Raw genomic sequence first — 23,023 nt, 5'->3', positions numbered from 1 at the left:
AAAACATTCTCTCCAAAATCAAGTGTTCTATGCCTAGTGATTTATTTTTTTTATATGGAAGAGCATTCAATTGGTGATTGATTCCCCCACCTGCAGGGCAAATCGGTTTTTTGAAATTCTGACTGGCCAGCACTGCAAGGTAATAATCTGTTTGACTAAGACAGGGCCATGTGGAAGAGGCCTTGTGCTAAGACCTGTTAATCAGAAAAGTTCAGTTTGACATCTAGATAAGGAAGTGGAACGCCCGTACATGCTTCACTGTTTACTACTGTAGGATGGAAATGCTAATGTCACAAAATATCACAGGATGTAAGAAATTTTAGGGACTCTTTAGCAAAGGAATCAATGGGGGATAATCCAAATGGGGAATTCCAAGCCACACATCTTCATTTTGATCCCGACAATCCCTCCTACATCATATTTGGAACCTAAATATTCTGTCTCCTTTAAGATATCTATCCCTTTGGGCACACTTGAAGAAACTGACATAAGAAGAAATGTCGTCTAACAGATCGATTACACATTATCTTGTTTTAAGATAATGTGAAATGTTAGACGACATTGTTTCTCAACATGAGAGAGATCTGCAGAAGGCACATGGGCCCTTTCCCTGCTCCTCTCTCCACAGGGGATTCCATGTTTATTTGGCCCACTCCAATTCTATGGGTTCAATTTTGAATGGAAATAATGTGCCAGGTCAGATGAATGAACCATGGTTTCTTCATTCACGAATATTTCCCTAGTCCCCTGCTCTCAAAATTTCCTCAGCTTGCATGCTTGGGGCATTCTGAGTTGCTTAAACAACCGTTCCACATGTTGTCTGAATCCAGAGCGGTTGTTTAACTGTGGTTTAGAAACCAGAATCTGAAACCAGATTTTAATCTCAGTCTGAGATCATGCTTTCACTGTGGTTCATAAACTCTGGTTGTCACAGCAGCTCTGAGTTCAGACTACACGTAGAGCTGTAGTTTAAGTGAACTAGGATGTCCATATCAGAGTTCTTTCTGCACTGTAGCTGAGAAGGCAAAGTGAAGAGGGAGCATTTGAGCTTGAAAGGGTTAAGAATGCAGTTACAACAGAACAGATCATGGTTTGTTGGTTTTCCCAAATTATTCCAAAGCCTAAGCATGTCCACAGTGTGATTTCTTCACATGCCACTTAGTCATAATACTAGAAGTTCAGACGGCACTAGTTTCTAAATGAAAAGAGGAAAGATTTGCTCACCTTCTCTGATGGCTGTGCATGGTGCCCCTTCTTCATGCTCTAATCTAATTTCTTTTAAAGCTACTAGGTTTTCTGTCAGCTTACTTCTTCCCTTATATACTGTTGCATAGGTGCCCTGTGGAACAAGTGAAAAAGAGAATACACTTGCAAAAAATTCTTGGAGAGTTCTGTACAAATTCCAGATTAAAAAAAGCAAGCAAGACTTTGATTAGTTATCCATTAGTTATCAGTTTGACTGTTATCAGTTAGCTTTTTAAATACAGAACTTTTAAAAGCTATACAGCAGGAGTGTCAAAGGGCCCATAGGTCAGATGCGGCACCCGGAAGCTCTTTATCCGCCCCCTGAGATAAGTGGGCTCTACCAACATTGCCCATTCATCAGTGCCACTTCTGCCAAGGCTCTGGGAGGGAGAAAGGGAAGAGAATGCTGAGTGACAGACCAGGAGGGGTGAAAGAAGGAGATGCTGCTTAGGTGCTGCAAAACCCGATTATCATGCAGGCCACCCTTTCAGCAGCATCACTGCTGAAAGGGGGGCCAGCGTGAAACTTGGGCTCTCCCATATCTCTAAAACATGATAAAGACTTGCACATTTTATGTTCTGTCATTTGCCGCTAATGAGTACGTGAGAACAAAGTGCTTATTTCTGGCCATTATTTGCTTAAGGACATAACTTCCTGCTTAATGATGTCACTTCTGGCCCTTAGCAGGTGCCATCGAACATGCCATGTTCCAGTTCACTATATGAAATGAGTTTGACACTCCTGCTATATATTGATCTGAACAGAAAAAGAACAGAAAAAAGACCAGAAATGGCATTTGCTCCTGTAATACATCTCTGTCAAAAAGTTGCCCTATTTTTAAAATTACTGAAAGCATAGTACACGTTGAGCTGGTGTACATGCAACGCTCCCTATTGCTTAAGCATGGTTAAGAAATCCTGTGACCTGGCTCCTGATGGGTAACTCCTCCAGCACTTGAACAAGGCAAATTTCCCCACCCACCTTACCATCAAGACTGGTACCATCAGTCTCCTGCTATCACTAACTTCTAATATGGCTAGCCAAGCTTCCTTTCTTAATCAGGATTCGAAACCAGATTCGAACACAAGTTTCAAATCTGATTTGGGTAGAAATACTGGTTACCTATAGCTGTGGTTAACACCAGTGATGATTTAACAGTGAGCTATGATTAGGGCATGTGTGGGGAGCAGTAGCGTAGCTGGAGGGGGGTGGAGCACTCAGTCTGGCAGGGAGATGGGCAAGCGGCCCCTTCCTTTGGAGCCATTCCCGGCGGGGGGGGGGAATTCCTGTACGGCTCTGTTTTGCCCCCTGCCGAGAATGGCTCCAAAGGGAGGGGCCGCTTGCCCACCTCCCTGCCAGACTGAGTGACCCGCCCCCCTCCAGCCACTGGTGGGGAGTTAACATTCTAGATAGAGGAGGAAGAAACAACCAGGAGCTGGTCACAGAAGTAACTACCTTTAAGAAGCAGGGTGTTATACATGCACCAGCCCAACCTACAATGTCTCTTTTCACATACCTAGTTTTATGTTACAAAAGGAAAAAAGAATATGTACACCCAATTTTTGTTTTGACAAATATTTGAGGCAAATTCCAAATAAGAGCCAACAGTCTTCACCACAAATTCTTTTTAAGCAATTAAAATCAACACACTTCATATAGGGAAATCATACTTAATCAGAGGCTTACGTAACACTACAATGGTGCAAATGCAGGAAAATCATACATATAAGTAGTCCTTATTTGGCTATGTATATCCTCCCAGGGCTACAGGACTGTGCCCTGCCCTATAAATGCTGTATAACAGAGAAGGAATAATCCACATAACATTAGAGCGTGCTGAAAACAATTTTCAAATCAGATGGGACAATGGAAATTGTTAATATCCTCTTCCTTCCATGTTCATTTGTCAAGTCATCAATCACTGTAAGTATAACCATGGCTAAAAGATATATATATATATATACTGGGGAAAGGCTAATACTTTTGGCAAACAAAATAAAATGCATTATTAGCTTTCCAACCTGTCCTATCTTAAGGGCAGTTAAGGATTGCGAGCCCAATCCTAGCCATATCTACTCAGAAATTGCATTATAGTCAATGGACCTTACTCCCACGTAAATGTAGATTAGACTGCAGCCTGAGAAATATAAAGGAAGACCTGTGAGCATAATGTGGATCTTGCTGGACCCAGATTGCAACCCCTGGGCAAGTCACCATTTCGCAGTCTCATTTGCTCATTTCCAAGAAGGAATACAGACAGGATTTGTAAGGAAGTGGGTGGGAGAGTATAAAACATTTTGTATGTTAAAGATATTAATACAAATGTTATATTTATCTATCATTAAGAAAACTCCTAATGTCTTGAAAAACGTGATACACATACCTCACCAAGCTTTTCCAATTTGATATAAGTTTCCATTTTCCCAAATCCAATTTCAGACTGTAAGACAAATGAAAACTAAATTATTTTCAAGAACTGTAATGAGAGAAATACTCAGAAATAATTTATCATCTGCTCAAAAGGGTCTATGTGACATCCAGTCACTTTGAGAAGCAGGGCTGGCAAGGTGTTTACCAGAGTGGGTTCTGACAGGGTAAAAATCTGGTTTTTTAAATAGAGTGTTTTCCTATAGTTGTTGGCAACCTTTAGTCTCAAGAGACTATGGTATCGCGCTCTGAAAGGTGGTTTTGGAACATCGTCTAGTGTGGCTGAAAAGGCCAATTTGGGAGTGACAATCCCTTCCACAAGTGCAGTCTGACCCTGGTCTGTCTCCCTCGCTATGGGCCTTCCTTCTTTGCCTCTTAGCCTCAGACTGTTGGCCAAGTGTCTCTTCAAACTGGGAAAGGCCATGCTGCACATCCTGCCTCCAAGCGGGCCGATCAGAGGCCAAGGTTTCCCACTTGTTGAGGTCCACTCCTAAGGCCTTCAGATCCCTCTTGCAGATGTCCTTGTATCGCAGCTGTGGTCTACCTGTAGGGCGCTTTCCTTGCACGAGTTCTCCATAGAGGAGATCCTTTGGGATCCGGCCATCACCCATTCTCACAACATGACCGAGCCAACGCAGGCGTCTCTGTTTCAGCAGTGCATACATGCTAGGGATTCCAGCACATTCCAGGACTGTGTTGTTTGGAACTTTGTCCTGCCAGGTGATGCCGAGAATGCGTCGGAGGCAGCGCATGTGGAAAGCATTCAGTTTCCTCTCCTGTTGTGAGCGAAGAGTCCATGACTCGCTGCAGTACAGAAGTGCAGTACAGACGCAAGCTCTGTAGACCTGGATCTTGGTATGTTCCGTCAGCTTCTTGTTGGACCAGACTCTCTTTGTGAGTCTGGAAAACGTGGTAGCTGCTTTACCGATGCGTTTGTTTAGTTCGGTATCGAGAGAAAGAGTGTCAGAGATCGTTGAGCCAAGGTACACAAAGTCATGGACAACCTCCAAGTACTAATCAGTAGGAGTTTAAGGCATTAACCTTACCACACTGTGGTGGGAAGCAAAGTGAGAAGGGAGGGCCCATAGTTTGGTAACACACTACTACATATTAGGATCTGTGTGTGGTTTGAAATTGGATAGTAGCAATAAAGAACAAAATGCCACCAAAGCAGCAACCTTTCTCTTAATATATTAATAAAGTCATTTTCCTCAGTTCATCAGTAAATACTAAAGGAATGCCTTGTATAATTGTCACTGCCAAGTCCAAATCTAGCTTTTCCTGGGAAACTGCTACGCCTGGTTTCCAAACAAAATTACTTAGAAATTCTATTTCCATTGACCCCTAACATGTATATACCACTGAAGACCTTACATGCTTTTTAAACCTCTGCATTCCTCCAACTGGGAAGCAAACTGCATTAACAAATTATGTTGGGAATAGACACAGGAAGAAAACCAACTTTACCAGGGAGGATCAGAATCAGACTTCACATGCTACAAGGGAATTTCCTGTTACTTATATTATTCTAATTGAATATATTTTTTATGCTGCCTCATTTAATTATTAATTATTATTTATGCACCCATTTAAAAAGTCATGAATTGAATTAAAGTGCTTTCTAGCACAAACTGAAAACCCACCAGTCAACCAAAGGAGTAAATGACTGCTGAAAATGTATTAAGATAGATGTTGAACTATGTTCAAAGCCATGTTGTTGACAGGTTTGTTGCCAGTAAATACTAATCTTCCACTATTTAACTAAATGGAATCTGCTTTCATTTTCCTACAAATGCCAATGCCAACTTTATTATCAGCATGACTTACCTACTCTGCTACTGGAGCTAGCCATAGCCTATTGCTTTGGTTCTCAAGAGGCATTAAAATACAGAGCACTTTTTCTTCTAGTGCTGTTTTATCTGTCATGTCTTTTACTATCAAAAGAGGACTGACCATTCTCTGTGGTATCTCCACATAATTTTTAAAACTAATTTGAGGGCTTCACTAAAAAACAAGTGGGTTCAGTGAGATCCCAACTGTAGTGAACAGGATAAAATGAAAGACTACCTATCTAGGATATGGATATGCAGGGGCTTCTGTAAAGGTATAGAAGGGTCTTGCCTCACGAACATTTTAGAATTCTTTGAGAAGGTCAAAAGGCATGTGGATATGGGAGAACCCGTAGATATTATATATATGGATTTTCAGAAGGCGTTTGACACAGACCCTCACCAAAGGCTGCCAAGAAAACTCCACAGTCAGGGAATTAGAGGGGAGGTCTTCTTATGGATTAAGACTTGGTTGAGGACCAGGAAACAGAGAGTGGGTGTCAATGGGCAATTTTCACAAGGGAGAGAGGTGAAAAAGTAGTGTGCCCCAAGTATCTGTCCTGGGACTGGTGCTTGTGTATAAAAGACCTGGAGACAGGGATAAGCAGAGAGGTGGCCAAGTGTGTGGATGACACTAAACTTTTCAGAGTGGTGAAGACCACAAGAAATTGTGAAGGGCTCCAGAAGGATCTCTCCAAACTAGGAGAATGGGCAGCAAAATGGCAGATGCATTTCAATGTAACTAAGTGTAAAGTAATTCATACTGGGGTAAAAAAATCAAAACTTCACGTATAGGTTAATGAGTTCTGAGCGGTCTGCAATAATTCAGAAGAGAGATACTAGGGTGCTGGTGGACAGCTCGATGAAAGTGTCAAGTGGTGGTAAAGAAGGCCAATTCCATGTTTGGGATCATAAAAAGGAGACTGAGAATAAAACAGCCAAATTGAGGGTCAGGAGAGTTAGGACAGATAAAAGGAAATATTTCTTTATCCAGTGTGTAATTAGTCTGTGGAACTCCTTGATACAGGATGTGGTGATGGCATCTGGCCTAGATGCCTTTCAAAGGGGACTGGACAGATTTCTGGAGGAAACGTCCATCACATGTTACAAGCCATGATGGGTCTGCACAGTCTGAGATTGGCTTTTCACTCATGAGGGCTGGGTAAGAATTTTTTTTTCAGTCATCCAAAATGGCCATGGATGGCAGTTTGTTCAGAAGGTTTCATGTTTTAAAAATTAGTCACCTATGTTTAATAAAGTGGCCCAAGTTAAACCCAAGTCACAGATAGGTGTCTTCATCGGGGGTTGCAGGGGTAAACAGAATGCCAGATGCAGGGGAGTGGCAGTGAGAAGCAAGTATCTTGTGGTTCTGTGCATTCCCTGCAGCATCTGGTAGGCCGCTATAAGACACAGGAAGCTGGACTAGATGGGCCCTGGGCCTGATCCAGTGGGGCTCTTCTTATGTTCTTAAGATATTAGGAGGTCTGACCCTAGAATACTCCATAATTCTAATTTTTTATTTTTTTGTTACCTTAAACACTGGAGATATAATCAAACTGTGATTTTTTAAACTATGACTTAACAGGAGGCTATTTCACCACAATATCAAATCAGTAAGCTCCTTTTTCTTAGCACATCAAGATTAAAAGTATTACAGCCCAATCCTAAGTATGTCTACTCAGAAGTAAGTTCCATTATAGCCAATGAGGCTTACTCCCAGGAAAGTGTGGATAAGATTGCAGCCTTAGTTACAGACACGCATTTTCAAATGGCAAAAGAACTTAAGTGCCACAAGATAATACATTATTGTACTCACAACACCACTCATCCCAAGTTATCTAATATTTACTTCACTGCTATAATTTTTATGCAATGATTTTCAAAGGCAGCCCTTAACCCTAAAACAGTTATTCAATGTCCCTTGTTTCTTGAAGATATTTCCCTAAACAAGGTTTGGTATGTACATAAGTTTCAAATGCCACCCTGCACACAGCCCTTAAACTATAATCTCCAGGCACTGTGTTTCTGGGAATAAAACAAAAACAAAAATCTGTTGCACATTGCTAAAAAGAACAGCACAGTGCAGAAAGAATGGAAGGACACACAGCACGTGTGCAAAGCCTGCAAACCCAAAGCCTGCAAACCCAAACACAGCTGCCAGATCTTAGCTTAAGAGGAGCAACACAGTCTTTAAGATATGGATGGGGGAGAGTAAGAGAAGGGCCATTATCAATGCATGTTATGTTCATTAGAGGGCACTGTTTTTCCTACAGTTCACTTTAGAATCGAGATTCCTAGGAATAAGGATTGCTATAGAAAGACAAAGATTCATGCCACTCCTGATCCACCCATGTTAATTTGCTTGAATACATTAAGGTGGCAGCAAAAGTGCAGCCTTTTAAAAGACATTTTTGCAGTTCAACAACTTTTAAAAGATGTTGCAACAGCTGTAATCAGATTATTTTCTACACTCATATAGCTCCTCTCACTTTACAAGAAAAATTCAAGAGAGTTCACAACATTTAACATAATTCCAATTCAGAAATCAAAACCTACTCGTATTAAACACAATCCCCAGCACCTGCTGTCAAAAACACGTTAAGAAGTCTTAACATAGCAAACCTCAGCACACAGAAATGCCAAAATCGGGCCTACAACCCACTCTGGTATCTACTACCATCTTTTGCAACATATCCCTAAACCCAGGATAGAGTCCCCGCTCTTCTTTCAATAGCAGGGCTTCTGCACTATCTTGAAAGTCAGATCTCCCAGCTCTAACTTTCTATTAGTTGTCACTCTCTGTCTCTCATCAGACAAGGGGGGAAAAATCACACCAACAATCTATCCCAGGGGTGTCCAAAGTTTTTGGCAGGAGGGCCACATCATCTCTCTGACACTGTGTCGGGGGCCGGGGGGAAAAAAAGAATTAATTTACATTTAAAATTTGAATAAATTTACATACGTTTACATAAATGAATATATTAAATATGAACATATATGAATGAATGAAGGTCTTGCAATAGCTCAAGGCCTACAAAAGGCCTTGCACAAAGCAAGGCTGGCCTTTCCTTTGCTGCCGCTACTGCATCACAGACGTGAAACAGCAAGCAGTGGAGGGAGCCCTCATCCCACAGCTCATGCGAGAGGTTAAACAGTCACCCTCACACTGAGAGAAGTTGTGTTGGGCCAGTGCAGTCTCCAGCAAATCTCCAGTGGGCCTGAGGGCTGCATTGAGAAGCCTCAAGGGCCACATGTGGCCCCAGGGCCAGGGTTTGGGCACACCTGATCTATACTATGGATGGGAGAGGCACCTTACTTGGAGCCTAAGCCTCCCTCCCTCCCGCTGGAACGGCAGTATTAAAAACGAGTTCACTTTGCAGTTGGGGGGGGAACGCATCAGGATTTAAATCCCCTTACCCCTGTGTAAGCTTCCCAACTTGCAAGGGTCTCCTCAGTCCTGTACTAGTGATTTTGCTAGTACAAGTCTGAGGAGAGAAAGGTGGAAGCAAAAATGAGGGACAGGATCATATGACATTATGGCACTTGCTATTTTAGTTACAATACCTTTCCTAACAACTCCAGATACTGAATTTGCATTTTTCATAGCCGAAGTATACCAAGTTATTACCATTAAGGCATTTTGAGCAGATTGTTTGTGAAAACCAGGAAAACCAGGATCTTTGGTAAGTCACACCCAGTTCAGATCTTTATAAAGGTAAAATCAGGATTTGTCATCTCAATAAGGCTTTGATTAAACCACATCTTGGGAGAAAGGGTTTCTACAAGGCTTATCTTACCACAGAATAAGCCTTTATCCTTTTAGTTCAACTACTAAAAGAAGAGAACAATGACCTTTGGAGGAGTCATGTAATGGGAGGTCAGAAGTTGACAGAAACACAACTTAGTAATCCATTTGGAATTCCAAACCAAAGTAACTACTTCCAACTGATATTGCAAGTCCTACTGTTCTATTCAGTAGATAACACTACCAATTTATGGTAGGAAGGTGGATTTACAGCACAATCCTAGACATGTCTACTCAGAAGTAAGCCTCATTGTATTCAGTGGGGTTCACTCTCAGACTAAGGCTGCAATCTTACGCACACTTTGGGACTTCTGAGTAGACAATGGGACTAACTTCTGTGTAGATATGCCTAGGATTATGGCCCAATCCTGTCTGGGCTTAGTGATATTGAAAAGGCATGTATGACAGTGTACATGCTATTAAGATGTTGCAAATGGTGTGGTGCCAGCAGTCATTTCAGGGAAACCACCACAAATGGCAGCACCAGCCCGGACATGCTGCCACAGAAGGACCTGCGCTGAGGCAGAGAAGTCATTGTGGGAGGCGAGCAATGGGCACAAACGAAGAGCTTCTGGGTGGGAAGGGGGCGGGCGGCAGAAGGGGAGGGAGAAGATGGATTCCAGCAGCACTGGCATGCACAGTGCTTTCCCTCCCTCTTACTTTCCCCTTTCCCTCCCTTTCCCTCCCTCTTTCTTTCCCTCCCTCTTACTTTCCTTTCCCTCCCTCTTACTTTCCTCAGTTCTGCACCACCTAATGGCAGGACCAGATCCAAGGAATCCCATTGGGGCAATGGAGTCTTACCCCAAGGTAAGAGAATGAAAGTTCCCATACCACAATGAGGATCCGGGACTCTCCCCCCACCCCACCCCCGCAGAATTCAGTGTGTGCTCTTTTGGCACAGTTGCATGGGGGGGAAGGGTTTAGTTAGAACTGGGCTATTAGTCTCCTCCGTCAGTAAAATCTGAGTAGCCAGACCTCTTACTTTAAGGATGAAGATAGAGGATAAAAGCATGAAAGGACCCCCAGTTTATCATACCCTCGAAAAGGTAAGAACTTCATGTTGCATTGTTTACAGGCCTTGCTGAGGGAGAGTCAGCATGGCTTCTGTAAGGGTAAGTCTTGCCTCACAAACCTTATAGAATTCTTTGAAAAGGTCAACAGGCATGTGGATGCGGGAGAACCCGTGGACATTATATATCTGGACTTTCAGAAGGCGTTTGACACGGTCCCTCACCAAAGGCTACTGAAAAAACTCCACAGTCAGGGAATTAGAGGACAGGTCCTCTCCTGGATTGAGAACTGGTTGGAGGCCAGGAAGCAGAGAGTGGGTGTCAATGGGCAATTTTCACAATGGAGAGAGGTGAAAAGCGGTGTGCCCCAAGGATCTGTCCTGGGACCGGTGCTTTTCAACCTCTTCATAAATGACCTGGAGACAGGGTTGAGCAGTGAAGTGGCTAAGTTTGCAGATGACACCAAACTTTTCCGAGTGGTAAAGACCAGAAGTGATTGTGAGGAGCTCCAGAAGGATCTCTCCAGACTGGCAGAATGGGCAGCAAAATGGCAGATGCGCTTCAATGTCAGTAAGTGTAAAGTCATGCACATTGGGGCAAAAAATCAAAACTTTAGATATAGGCTGATGGGTTCTGAGCTGTCTGTGACAGATCAGGAGAGAGATCTTGGGGTGGTGGTGGACAGGTCGATGGAAGTGTCGACCCAATGTGCGGCGGCAGTGAAGAAGGCCAATTCTATGCTTGGGATCATTAGGAAGGGTATTGAGAACAAAACGGTTAGTATTATAATGCCGTTGTACAAATCGATGGTAAGGCCACACCTGGAGTATTGTGTCCAGTTCTGGCCGCCGCATCTCAAAAAAGACATAGTGGAAATGGAAAAGGTGCAAAAGAGAGCGACTAAGATGATTACGGGGCTGGGGCACCTTCCTTATGAGGAAAGGCTACGGCGTTTGGGCCTCTTCAGCCTAGAAAAGAGACGCTTGAGGGGGGACATGATTGAGACATACAAAATTATGCAGGGGATGGACAGAGTGGATAGGGAGATGCTCTTTACACTCTCACATAATACCAGAACCAGGGGACATCCACTAAAATTGAGTGTTGGGCGGGTTAGGACAGACAAAAGAAAATATTTCTTTACTCAGCGCGTGGTCGGTCTGTGGAACTCCTTGCCACAGGATGTGGTGCTGGCGTCTAGCCTAGACGCCTTTAAAAGGGGATTGGATGAGTTTCTGGAGGAAAAATCCATTATGGGGTACAAGCCATGATGTGTATGCGCAACCTCCTGATTTTAGGAATGGGTTAAGTCAGAATGCCAGATGTAGGGGAGAGCACCAGGATGAGGTCTCTTGTTATCTGGTGTGCTCCCTGGGGCATTTGGTGGGCCGCTGTGAGATACAGGAAGCTGGACTAGATGGGCCTATGGCCTGATCCAGTGGGGCTGTTCTTATGTTCTTATGTTCTCTTTGAAAAGAATAAGACTTATTGTGGCATAAGCTTTAGTGGACCAGAGCCCATGCTGGCAGATGCATGACTAGTCTACTAAGCGGGCCAGTGTGTATACACACATGAGTACATGCTGAGTGTACTCCTGAGTACAGAATGAAGGGGGGAAAAATGTTTTTCCTAGGAAGTGAGGCCAGAACGTCATGAAAAACAAGATACAGCAATAGCTGTATCACAGTACTATGCACAGTATAAACAAACACAGAATCCAATCTAATGAATTATGTTACAACAAATTGATTATTCTGTAAAGGTGTCATAAGACTTGTAATTTTCTTGCAACAGATAAACACACAATTACTCCTATGAAATCTGAACAGAAGTTTAATGCAAATTAATGCCTATAAATGTGAACAGCAAGTTTGTCAATTGCAACGAACGAACAAATGAACAAAGCCAACGTACCAGAGATGCTCTGCGAGAGCGCCGGCTCATTGGTTGATCAAATGGTGGACTGTTTATTTGTAGTTTCTCAAGATATCCATCAGGTATTCTGATGTCAGCAGGTAGCGATAAACGTTTGTTCAGATCCTGAGGAAATCAATTACCACTGTTAAAGGGGTATATGTAAACTGCTAAAATGTAGGATTAATAAAAGAAAACTTTTGGGTGTTTCATAATGCAAATGACTAATTATACAGAAGCAGGTTATAACTAACAGCCCAATCCTGAGCTGCGCGGGGCTCCCAGCCTCGGCGGCACCGAGAACGGCTGCCGCCGGATCCTGCGCACCCTGGGCTACTGCGGGAGGCGCCTCGGGAGAAGTGGACTTTTGTCCCCTTCCCCCGGGTAAGGTAAGCAGCCCCGCAATGGGGCTACTCACTTTACCGCTGACCTTTTAGGCGCTCATGTAGGGCGCTGAGCCCTTCACGAGCGCCTTAGATCCCGCAGTGCAGAGCTCCACGAACCCGCCTCCTCCCTCCCCCTGGCATGCCTCTAGCCCACCCCCCTCCCTGCGTCACGCCTCTGTGTCCCGCCTCCCCCGCCCTCTCTCTGCCCCCTCCCACCTTCCTCCTCCCTGCTCCGTCCCTGCCCCCTCTTACTGTGCCGTGGCTCGGTGGTTAGAAGACCACCAAGCCGCAGAGGCTGGGCGACCGCCCTGCGCTAGCCCAGCACCAGCCGGCGCTAGGCTAGCACGGGTGGGAGCCCGGCGGTAAGGCTAGCAAATGTGCCTTATGGCACGTTTGCAACAGTACGCTGTGCCACAGAGCCACAGAACGGAGCTCAGGATTGGGCTCTAAATAAGTTATAGCAAAGTTAATTGCAAATTATAGCAAGCATCTTCTTAATGGACGAGATATCAAAACAGTAGTGGACAACGATATGTTTTAATTTACATTACTACATCTCAAACCCTTAGATAAATCAAATAATAGATGTCTAAATAAAACAAATCCTGATCTACAATCATAAACCATAGTTAGAACAAAAAACAATTTGCCAGATTTAAACAAAATGAAAAACCAAGGTCTGTTTTAAACCATAAACAATTAGAAAGAGAAACTTTCTTCTCCATGTGCACCAAAGGGAAAGGAGTTGTACACGAGCCAAGGTTTGTGCTGGCACTTCTAAATCATAGTTTAGTGTTACATCGGAACCTTCCCACTATCTATATGAATAGTGGTATGTGCGCTGAATAGTGGTATGTGACCTGAAGAAAACACAGGTCATGGTTCAGGATGTGGACTCACCTCCCTGCATTACAATCTCTGAGCATGAACTGGAGGTTGTCCATGACTTTGTGTACCTTGGCTCAACGATCTCCGACACACATTCTCTCGATACCGAGCTAAACAAGCGCATCGGTAAAGCAGCTACCACGTTTTCCAGACTCACAAAGAGAGTCTGGTCCAACAAGAAGCTGACGGAACATACCAAGATCCAGGTCTACAGAGCTTGCGTCCTGAGTACACTTCTGTACTGCAGCGAGTCATGGACTCTTCGCTCACAACAGGAGAGGAAACTGAGCGCTTTCCACATGCGCTGCCTCCGACGCATCCTCGGCATCACCTGGCAGGACAAAGTTCCAAACAACACAGTCCTGGAACGTGCTGGAATCCCTAGCATGTATTCACTGCTGAAACAGAGACGCCTGCGTTGGCTTGGTCATGTCGTGAGAATGGATGATGGCCGGATCCCAAAGGATCTCCTCTATGGAGAACTCGTGCAGGGAAAGCGCCCTACAGGTAGACCACAGCTGCGATACAAGGACATCTGCAAGAGGGATCTGAAGGCCTTAGGGATGGACCTCAACAAGTGGGAAACCCTGGCCTCTGAGCGGCCCGCTTGGAGGCAGGCTGTGCAGCATGGCCTTTCCCAGTTTGAAGAGACACTTTGCCAACAGTCTGAGGCTAAGAGGCAAAGAAGGAAGGCCCATAGCCAGGGAGACAGACCAGGGACAGACTGCACTTGCTCCCGGTGTGGAAGGGATTGTCACTCCCGGATTGGCCTTTTCAGCCACACTAGACGCTGTGCCAGAACCACCTTTCAGAGCGCGATACCATAGTCTTTCGAGACTGAAGGTTGCCAATACAATGTGCGCTGAATGTTTTCTGCTACTATGCCACAGGAAATGTGTATTGAATGTAAAACATAAGCTCTACAGGTATACAAAATGCATAAAAAGATATATTCTGCCCAGGAGAGTTACAATATAGGACAGAAAAAATTAAAAAGTAGCTAAGTGCTGAAGGAGCAGAGACAAAACTACAGTCAAAACAAGTAAGGCCCTGGCTATGAGCAGGAGAAAAGAGGGCTTGCCTACCTCAAAGGAAGGCAGTGAGACTTCCTGTAATGCCAAATCATACTAACAGGAGCTTTGGCAGACAAGCCGCGCGTATTGGATTCTCCTGTGTGTGACACTGTTTTTTAAAAATAAGAATTTCTGGTAACTTTGGAAGCCTACAGTATATTCTAGCCCGGCAGCACCTAAAGTTGTGACTGCGGTCCTCCGAAAATGAGATCCATGTCTGGACCTCAGCTTTCTGTTCTACTCCCACGCAGCTCTGGGACTTCGTATCTGTTGCCCAGAGTCCCAGAAGGCTGCGCAACAGGATGTCCAGGTAGACGTGACTGCCCGCAGTGTCCTAGTGCCCAGGTCTACCAGGAGGACAAGTCATGAGGGAGCAGAACAAAAAGGTTTGCTCACCGGGCAGATGGATCCGCCCGAATGCCGGATTCCGTCCCCAGGCCTGGGTTCACGCAGCCCTAGCCAAACATCAAATACTTATGGCTAGACAGGACAACCAAAGAACTAGGTGCACATTAAGCCAAATTTCAACACCTTAAAGATAGACTGGAAATCTTGACATCAAAACACAATGTAACTGGTGTTAATTTCTTCTCTAACACTGATCCTGCTCAGTACGTTCCTATTACATTCACAGGTTTATGTTACAACCATAAAAGGTAGACATTTCCATTTTAAAGTCACAATTAAAAAACCTCTCCCCCCATTTCTCTCTCACACACAAACCACCTTCAATTTACATGGACACACCAACTTCAGGAACTAATGGTTTGGGTCCAAAGTTTTCACTCCATGATAGAAGCTTCCATTCATACATGGAAAGGTCCTGCAGTGGGCAGAAGCTCTTTTCATCACAGAGCAATAACTATGGATCAGACTCAATGTTTGAGCGTATAATGAGGAAAAATAAGTTTAGTTCCTGGACTACTTCAGAATTCATAAAGCTTCATACGATATTCAGCACAGAAAGGAAAGTTCTGGAGTTACAAGGAAGGTTGCTCGCAACAGTTTGTTCTGACAGAAGGATTTTTCAATCCTAGAGTTTGTTTCACTCTTTCCTAAATTTTAAAGTTAAAATTTGCTGGCCTTCAGAAAATGTTGCAAATCAAGTTTGCCTCCTGATGAGGCACACATAGAAAGAATGTTGACAAGTTAAAACACTCATTATACTAGCAGACTGCCCTCTTGTACAAAGTGTAACAACATTCATTGTATGTTTGGAGTTCAAGTTATTGAACATCATTAGGTTTGGGAAGATTCTAGGCTGACCTTTAAATATCAGGGCTGTCATTAAAGGCTCTTAGCAGATTATATTCTGGTATATGGCCAGCTAACTGAGGAATGAAGAGTTACAGACATTCACATGTCCTAAGGCCTCATAAAAGGCACTTTGAAAAATTATTCCCGTTAATTTCACCTTTCGAAAACAGACAGGTTTATGAGTACAGCAGAAGGGGACCAATTCATAAGGCTGAAGGAGAAGGTTTCATCCTGTCCTTTTCAATACTGAATTTGTTTGCCAAGAAAGACAGAGGCTCTGAGCTTGTTCCTCCAGACTACAGTTTTTTTTCCAGTTGTACATTCCTTGGGGTGGTCTTAGCTTAATTATCACCTGAGGCAAAAGTCTGCCTCCCACATTGCTTGCTATAAGAGCAAGATGGGCCCTCTAGGACAGTGATTTTCAATGTTTTTCGCCTCATGGCACACTGAAAAGGAATTAAAATTGTCAAGGCACGCGATCAGTTTTTTGTCCATTCACAAAGTACACCATGTTATTGGTGGGGGGCTCATATTCCCCCAATGGCCCTACAAATAAATGACCCTTCCCCAGACTCCCGTGGCACACCTGTGGACCATTCGCGGCACACCAGTGTGCCACGACACAGTGGTTGAAAATGGCTGCTCTAGGATGTAGACACCATCAAAGTGGGTGACAAGGACTGTAATTTGCCACCTATCCCACCACCCAATGGGCTATTCCCCTTATTATGCCAAGCCACAGAGCCCCAAATGGTGCCTTCATCCTTAGTGCCATATTATGCACTAATTTCTGGCAACTGCATGTTAACTCTAGCCATGCTCAGAACAGGTTTTAGGCACTTGATAAAGTTCCAAATCCTTGAAGCTAAGTAGCTCCGGGTTTAGTTAGTATCTGAACACTGCCCCGAAATTCTGTGTACCCTGAACTCTGGAGAAGAGGACAGAAATACAGTGCTCACACGCCACCAAAGTGCTCCAAATAAGTGCCATTCTGGCCTGAAGCTACCAGTGGTCTCAACATACATAACCTCAGGTTGCAGATATATTTCACATTCTTGGCTGTCATCAGGAGCTTTCAAGAGCCAAGGAATAACAGTAAAGAAGAAGGAAGGCACCAGCAGCAAAAAAACAAAAACGTAATGCAGGAAGGAAAAGGATATAAAAGGGTGCAGGGAAAAAGCAGGGAAAAAGCAAAGGACAGAGAAATATAGGACAAAAACGAGAACACAATCCCTCCAGTTCCCAAACATCAGAGCTGCAAGATATGCACGGAAAAAAGGGAGCTTGGGATGCATTAATGGTACAGGCATACTTCCTATATGAAGATATAGAAAACAGGGTGGATTAATTAAGTAACTGGCAAAGAAGCTGGAAGCCTGAGGCCACTGCTACAGATTCCCAAATCTTGCTTACTACAGCCGCTTCAAAACATATAATAAATCAAGACGACAGGCATTTTGATTATTTGATGCTAAATACTAGCATCTTTCTTACTACCACATGCTACTAGGCAGAGAGCAAAGACATGAAATGTCACATCCACATACCAGAAATGGACACTGAGGTCTCGTAACACCACCAATGAGAGGACAAAGAAATGATCATGCTTTCAAAGTCTGGAGACATCAGTTTGATTGCCTAAAAATAATCAGCTATAGGTCAAATGAAAGTGATTTGTTCTCTTCTGCAAGCATCAGCCATCACACCAGCTTTAACTAACATCAGGAAGACATGATGTCAGCAACAGCCACAAGCTGCTTGCTAATAAGTTATTCTGCTGTTGCTCAGTGAAGAGTGCTTAATGTGGTTTGTTTGCTCATCATGTTGTCAGCTGTACAGTTTAATTTCCTGGTAAGCTGACCCTAAAAGTCTCCCAGGCTGCAAGTAAAAATACACATAACATGGAACTATTTAATTGTGTCCTCCTAACCACAAGTAAGTAACTATCATAAATGTTCATATCACATACAGGTACACATTTCATGCATTTTTTTTATTGTGCAGTGTCATACTGTATGAGCTTCACTTCCATATACAAGCTGCCTTTCCACATTGTGTTTTTGCAACAGGACATAACATATGGACCCTTCTCTGAAACTCAATCAACCATTTGAGTTTATTGCTCTAAGTTAGTGTCTCTGAAAGACAACAAATAAATATTTACACAATGGTGGTTTTTTCTCCTACAACCTAAAATGCTTAATATAGCACAATCCTATGCATGTCTACTCAGAAGTAAGTTCCACTGTGTTCTGTGGGGTTTAAATAAGTGCGTTTAGGACTGTGGCCTTACCCACTTGCCTCTACGTTCTGAATTTAGGGCACAATCCACTAAGAATTTGCCTAACAACCAATGAAATGAGGATTCTTGCCCTATTCTCAAATGTGTTTGTATAAAATAAGATTTTGGTGGCTTGGGCTCAGTTTCATGCAATAGGAGAAAAGTGGAAAGGAGAAGAGAGCAGGGGTTACTGGCATGGTATGGCGGTCCTTGGATTGCAACTGAAATAGAGGCTATTAGGCAACAGAGTTGTGAAAGTCTTTCCAAAAGTAAAAATAATACAGCAGAAACTACTTTTTCTAAAACATTTTCTGCTGCTTGTATTAAAACGGTTTTACATGCTATTGAAATCCAATTGTATCAGCGATGGGCTGCAGCCAAAGAACTGTAAGTGAAAGAAAAACACACTTGCCCAAGAGTTCATGCGGGACTATTGCAGGTTAATTCTACAGCAATTCTGAAGCTTCCACTTACACAAGAGATTGCACAACATCTGGTGTGCCAGATCATCATCTTTGAATGTTTCACTTTTCTACCACAAACCTCCAGCAATTGTGCTTGTTTTTACATGCTACACTGGCTAACTGGTTGGAAAGGTGGCATAAAGGATCAAAATGCCCAAATTAAGACATTGAGGCAGTTAAGATTACTTACTGAAGTGTAGGAGTTCAACAATTTTCAAACATGAATCATAGTGCTCCATTTGTTGACTTGATGTATTATCATGCCATGTCAGGAAAGCACGCTGCTTATGGCAGTGAGTAATACTTCCCTCACAGAGGAAGTTAACTTTTTTTACCACAGAAGAGTTTACAAGAGATTACCATGGTTTATTACGTGGAACTGCACAACACTTTGCTTAAATAAAGACAACTGAATCCTACAACTCTGCCTCAAACAGCACTCTTTATCACACAATTTGATGGGGAGCTCTCACATCTACTTAGGTTCTACAAACTACTGAACAGAATCTTTTTGCCAAATGATTTTAAATTATACACAGAGGATTTCGATGTAGTGTTCCAAAGCAGGCTGGCTTGAACTGCTGGATGATTTTATTGCTATAAATGTCCGCTGCTACTGGTGTTCGGGCGGGCAATTTCTGACACTGCCAAAACTGCTCCCATCTGCAGTAGACCTCTCTAAAGAATAGTAAAGACAACTGAACTGTACCAGTTCGATAGAAACTTCACTGTGAGGATTTAACTTAACTTTGCAGAGCTGCTTTATGTGTTGCTCAAAAAAAGAAAGAAACGAATGCTTGTCAAGAGCCCAAGACTTGTAGAGTCTTTAAGAAAGTCGACCTACAGTTAACACATTTTATATTACTTGAATCATACCTGTGTATCACCTTTCTAGACAGATACGGTACACAGATCAATAGCAGAGGAAGGCATGAACACCTAAACACTGTTTCAGATACAGGAATTCACCTGCTTCCTTATGTTTCATTTAAGTCAAGCATTATATTAACATCTTTCACTTTGAGTTCAATCCTGCCTAACTTTCTAACACAGATACAGCCATGCCAACAGGGCATGTACAGTATCCTGCAGCGGGGGGGGGGGGGGGGGTCACATAAGCTTCCTCAAGGTAAAGGGACATTTGTTTCCTTACCTTGGGGCTGCATTGCAGCTGCATCAGCGCTGGGAAGTTGGATAGGATTGGCCCCTTAATGGAAAAAGGGATTTGAGACAACTGCTTTTCCACATATTTCAGTTGTGTTTAGTACTGTTGAAATAAATTTCAACAATTTTTCTGTAAGGCAGGGGCCTCCAAATAGCAGCCTGCAGGCTGGATCTGGTATCACAAAGATTATCCATCAGGGGCAGCATGGTGGTGGTGAAGGCTCTCTGTTCCAAGCTGCAGACTTTCCTTTCTGCAGTAACATGTGCTGGGCAGCCACGTCCCCCAGGAAAACAGGGCATAGAGGATGCTGGGGTGACAGGCAGCAGAAGTCAGTCAGAAACTAGGGAGGAGGGGGAGACACTGGTGTGACCAGAAGTTCCAATATGGGCCCTGCTTCTCTGCAACTTCCACAGCCACCACTGCAGTCTTTGCTGCTGCCATGCAGTGAGAGGAAACTGATTTTGTTTTGTTTACTGCCAGATCCTTTCCATTCTTTGAACTCTGAACACCCCATCCCCAAGGATCTCATGGCCCCCATGGGCCCAAGCCCCTAATTTGAGAGCCACTGAACAAAGGAACACAATGCCTATGCAGCTACCCATGTCATTCAAAACTGTTTTAAAAGCCATGCAACCTCTTCCAGCAAATCTATTTTGCATAAATTACATTTATTAACGCACAGGAAGCAGAATACATCTTAGAAAGGTCAGCAAGCATTCAAAGCTCAGCTTTAGAATGAGACCACAACAAAACACACACAATATAGACTGACAGCATATGAAGATTAAATATTGTGAGAGGATTTTAGACTAGCACTTTGAAAACTAGAATGGTTCCATTATTAAAAATAAAAACAGTTTAGAACTGGGTCCATTATTTTTAAAACTATTTTTTGCCAATATTACATATTTGAAAAATGTATCATATACTGTACTGTATCCTGCAGCGGGGGGGGGGCAGTCACAGAAGCTTCCTCAAGGTAAAGGAACATTTGTTTCCTTACCTCGGGGCTGCATTGCAGCTGCAACAGCGCTGGGAAGTTGGATAGGAAGTTGGCCCGCATAGTCTTTTGAGACTGAAGGTTGCCAACCATAGCACTTCGCCCCTTAATGAAAAAGGGATTTGAGACAACTGCTTTTCCAAATATTTCACAGTTGTGTTTAGTACTGTTGAAATAAATTTTTCCTGTAAGGCAGGGGCCTCCAAATAGCCTATATTGTGATCTATATTTGGGCATAAGCTTTTGTGGACTAGAAACTCACTTCATGAGATGCAACCTGATGGGATATTGAAATGGGCTCTAGCTTACAAAAGTTTATGCTAAAATATTAATCTTGAAGGTGCAGCGAGACTCTTCATTGGTTTTGCTGTAACAAAAAATAACACAGTTACCACTATGGAAGTTATTTTGCATGGTACAACTAAATGGTAATTAAGATCACAGCTGCACTGAATGTTATTCAGGGAGCACTGGAAGAAGAACTGGATGGGATTTTAATTAAAGTTCCGCTTACAAACCAAGCAAATTCTACCTCTGCAGACCCTCTGCATATTTTAAAGAGTGATTAGTCTCTATTACACATCAGATCAAAGATGTTAAAGTCTCTTTGCCATAAATCAAATTCTCATAAACCAGAATCACAATAAAGAGGCACAGGCCAACTCTACATGAACGAATATAAAACTGTAAGCAGGAAGTGGAGATGAGCTTTAGGATTACAAATGTCAGTAAATATCTGCTGGCACAATTAGCATAATCACTTTGATTTAGGTTAACACAGACATCATGCTCCATTTTCATGTACTCCATTCAATATACAGCATACATAAGCATTTTTCATTCCATGTTCTTCACAGATACTCCTTTAGCAATTCCACAGGCCCCAAAGCCATTCACCACCTAGTCCCACCCAAGAAAAACAAGAAGCCTGAATGCAGAGGCATATTTGTTAGTTCTTCCAGTAGCCTCACACTTTATACTGTTGCAATTAGTGGAAACTATTTTAGGTTCTTCTCTAAGGGCAACATGATTTCTACCCCACAGGGTTACCCTACCACTGTTCCTAAAGTGCACACTTATGCTCTAGTGTGTTGAACGTAAGACAATACAGGCTGGTAGTGGAGAAACAAACTTTTCTCTGACCTCACTATGCCTACATTTTTCAATCTGCAATGGGTCATGGGATATCCACCCTTTCTTGTCACTTTTGCTGCAGTATATTTATTCAAGTAACACTAAGCTGTGGCAGTCAATCAATCCGAAGTTCCTTTAGTTACACACTACAAATGTCATGCAAACCTCTGGCCACAAGATTTAAACTACTCCAAATAAAAGGATCCACAGTTTCAATAGTCCTCATTCACTCTTATGCAGAAGATTTGCAGCTTGGAGCTGCTGTTATACTCAGCCCTTATAATGGAAGCTCAAGTAGAATTCATGGTGGCAAATGCCTTCAGAAGCTTAGATTGATCCAGCAATTGTAACCCCACTTAGGCCCAAATCCTAACCAACTTTCCAGCACTGGCATAGCTGTGCCAAAGGTACATGTGCTGCATCCTGCAGTTGGGTGGCACTCATGGAGGCCTCCTCAAAGTAAGGGAATGTTTGTTCCCTTACCTTGGAGTTGCACTGCCCTTATGTCGGTGCTGGAAAGTGGGTTAGGATTGCACCCTTAGAAAGGCAAAGCATTTCTACAATGAATTAAGCTAAAATTAATCTCTAGTTCTGCAACTTTATTTCATTTATTTAAAAGATTTCTACCCCGCCTTTCCTCTGCTGAAAGCAGATGCCCAACACGGCTTACAATTTATAGATTTAAAAAATATATACACAGTAGAGTAAAAAACAGAATATACAATACAACAGAAGAAAAAGGAAATACAATGGGGAGGGGAACACCAAGTGGAGGAGGGCAAAAATAACTCAAGGAACTGCTATAGAGGCACATGAAGCAGGCATCCCAAAAGCAAAACAAAACAAAAATGTCTTAAGCCCTTGCCAAAATGCCATGAGGTAGGGGGTAGATTTTAATTCCCCTGGTAGGGAGTTCCATAACTGTGGCACCACTGAGAAGGCTTGGTCTTATGCCACCACCCCCTAACTTGGGAGAAAGGTGATACTTGTAGGAAAGCCCTCTCAGTTGACCTAAGAGGGTGGGCTGGAATAAGTGGGAGAAGGCGGTCCCTCAGATAACCTGGCCCCAAACTGTGAAGGGCTTTAAAGGTCAAAACCAGCACCTATAAAGAATAAAACATTTGTCTTCACTGTGTTCTGCTTTA

The 23,023-nt window shown here is 43.1% G+C and overlaps 1 protein-coding gene across 1 annotated transcript in view; it reads right to left on the bottom strand.

Annotated features, from left to right (window-relative positions):
* Positions 1 to 23,023, bottom strand: part of CDK17 (cyclin dependent kinase 17) — an 89,222-nt gene that overhangs the window by 12,354 nt on the left and 53,845 nt on the right. Inside the window, exons 5-7 of the mRNA XM_066633062.1 lie at positions 12,231 to 12,356; positions 3,629 to 3,685; positions 1,225 to 1,339 (exon numbers count right to left, since the gene is read on the bottom strand). Coding sequence (XP_066489159.1) covers positions 1,225 to 1,339; positions 3,629 to 3,685; positions 12,231 to 12,356 — 298 coding nt within the window. The remainder of the gene's footprint in view (positions 1 to 1,224; positions 1,340 to 3,628; positions 3,686 to 12,230; positions 12,357 to 23,023) is intronic.

This window comes from Tiliqua scincoides, chromosome 7 (assembly GCF_035046505.1).
Source record: "Tiliqua scincoides isolate rTilSci1 chromosome 7, rTilSci1.hap2, whole genome shotgun sequence".
NCBI classification, from domain to species: domain Eukaryota; kingdom Metazoa; phylum Chordata; class Lepidosauria; order Squamata; family Scincidae; genus Tiliqua; species Tiliqua scincoides.
This window is presented reverse-complemented; position numbering and strand designations above follow the sequence as displayed.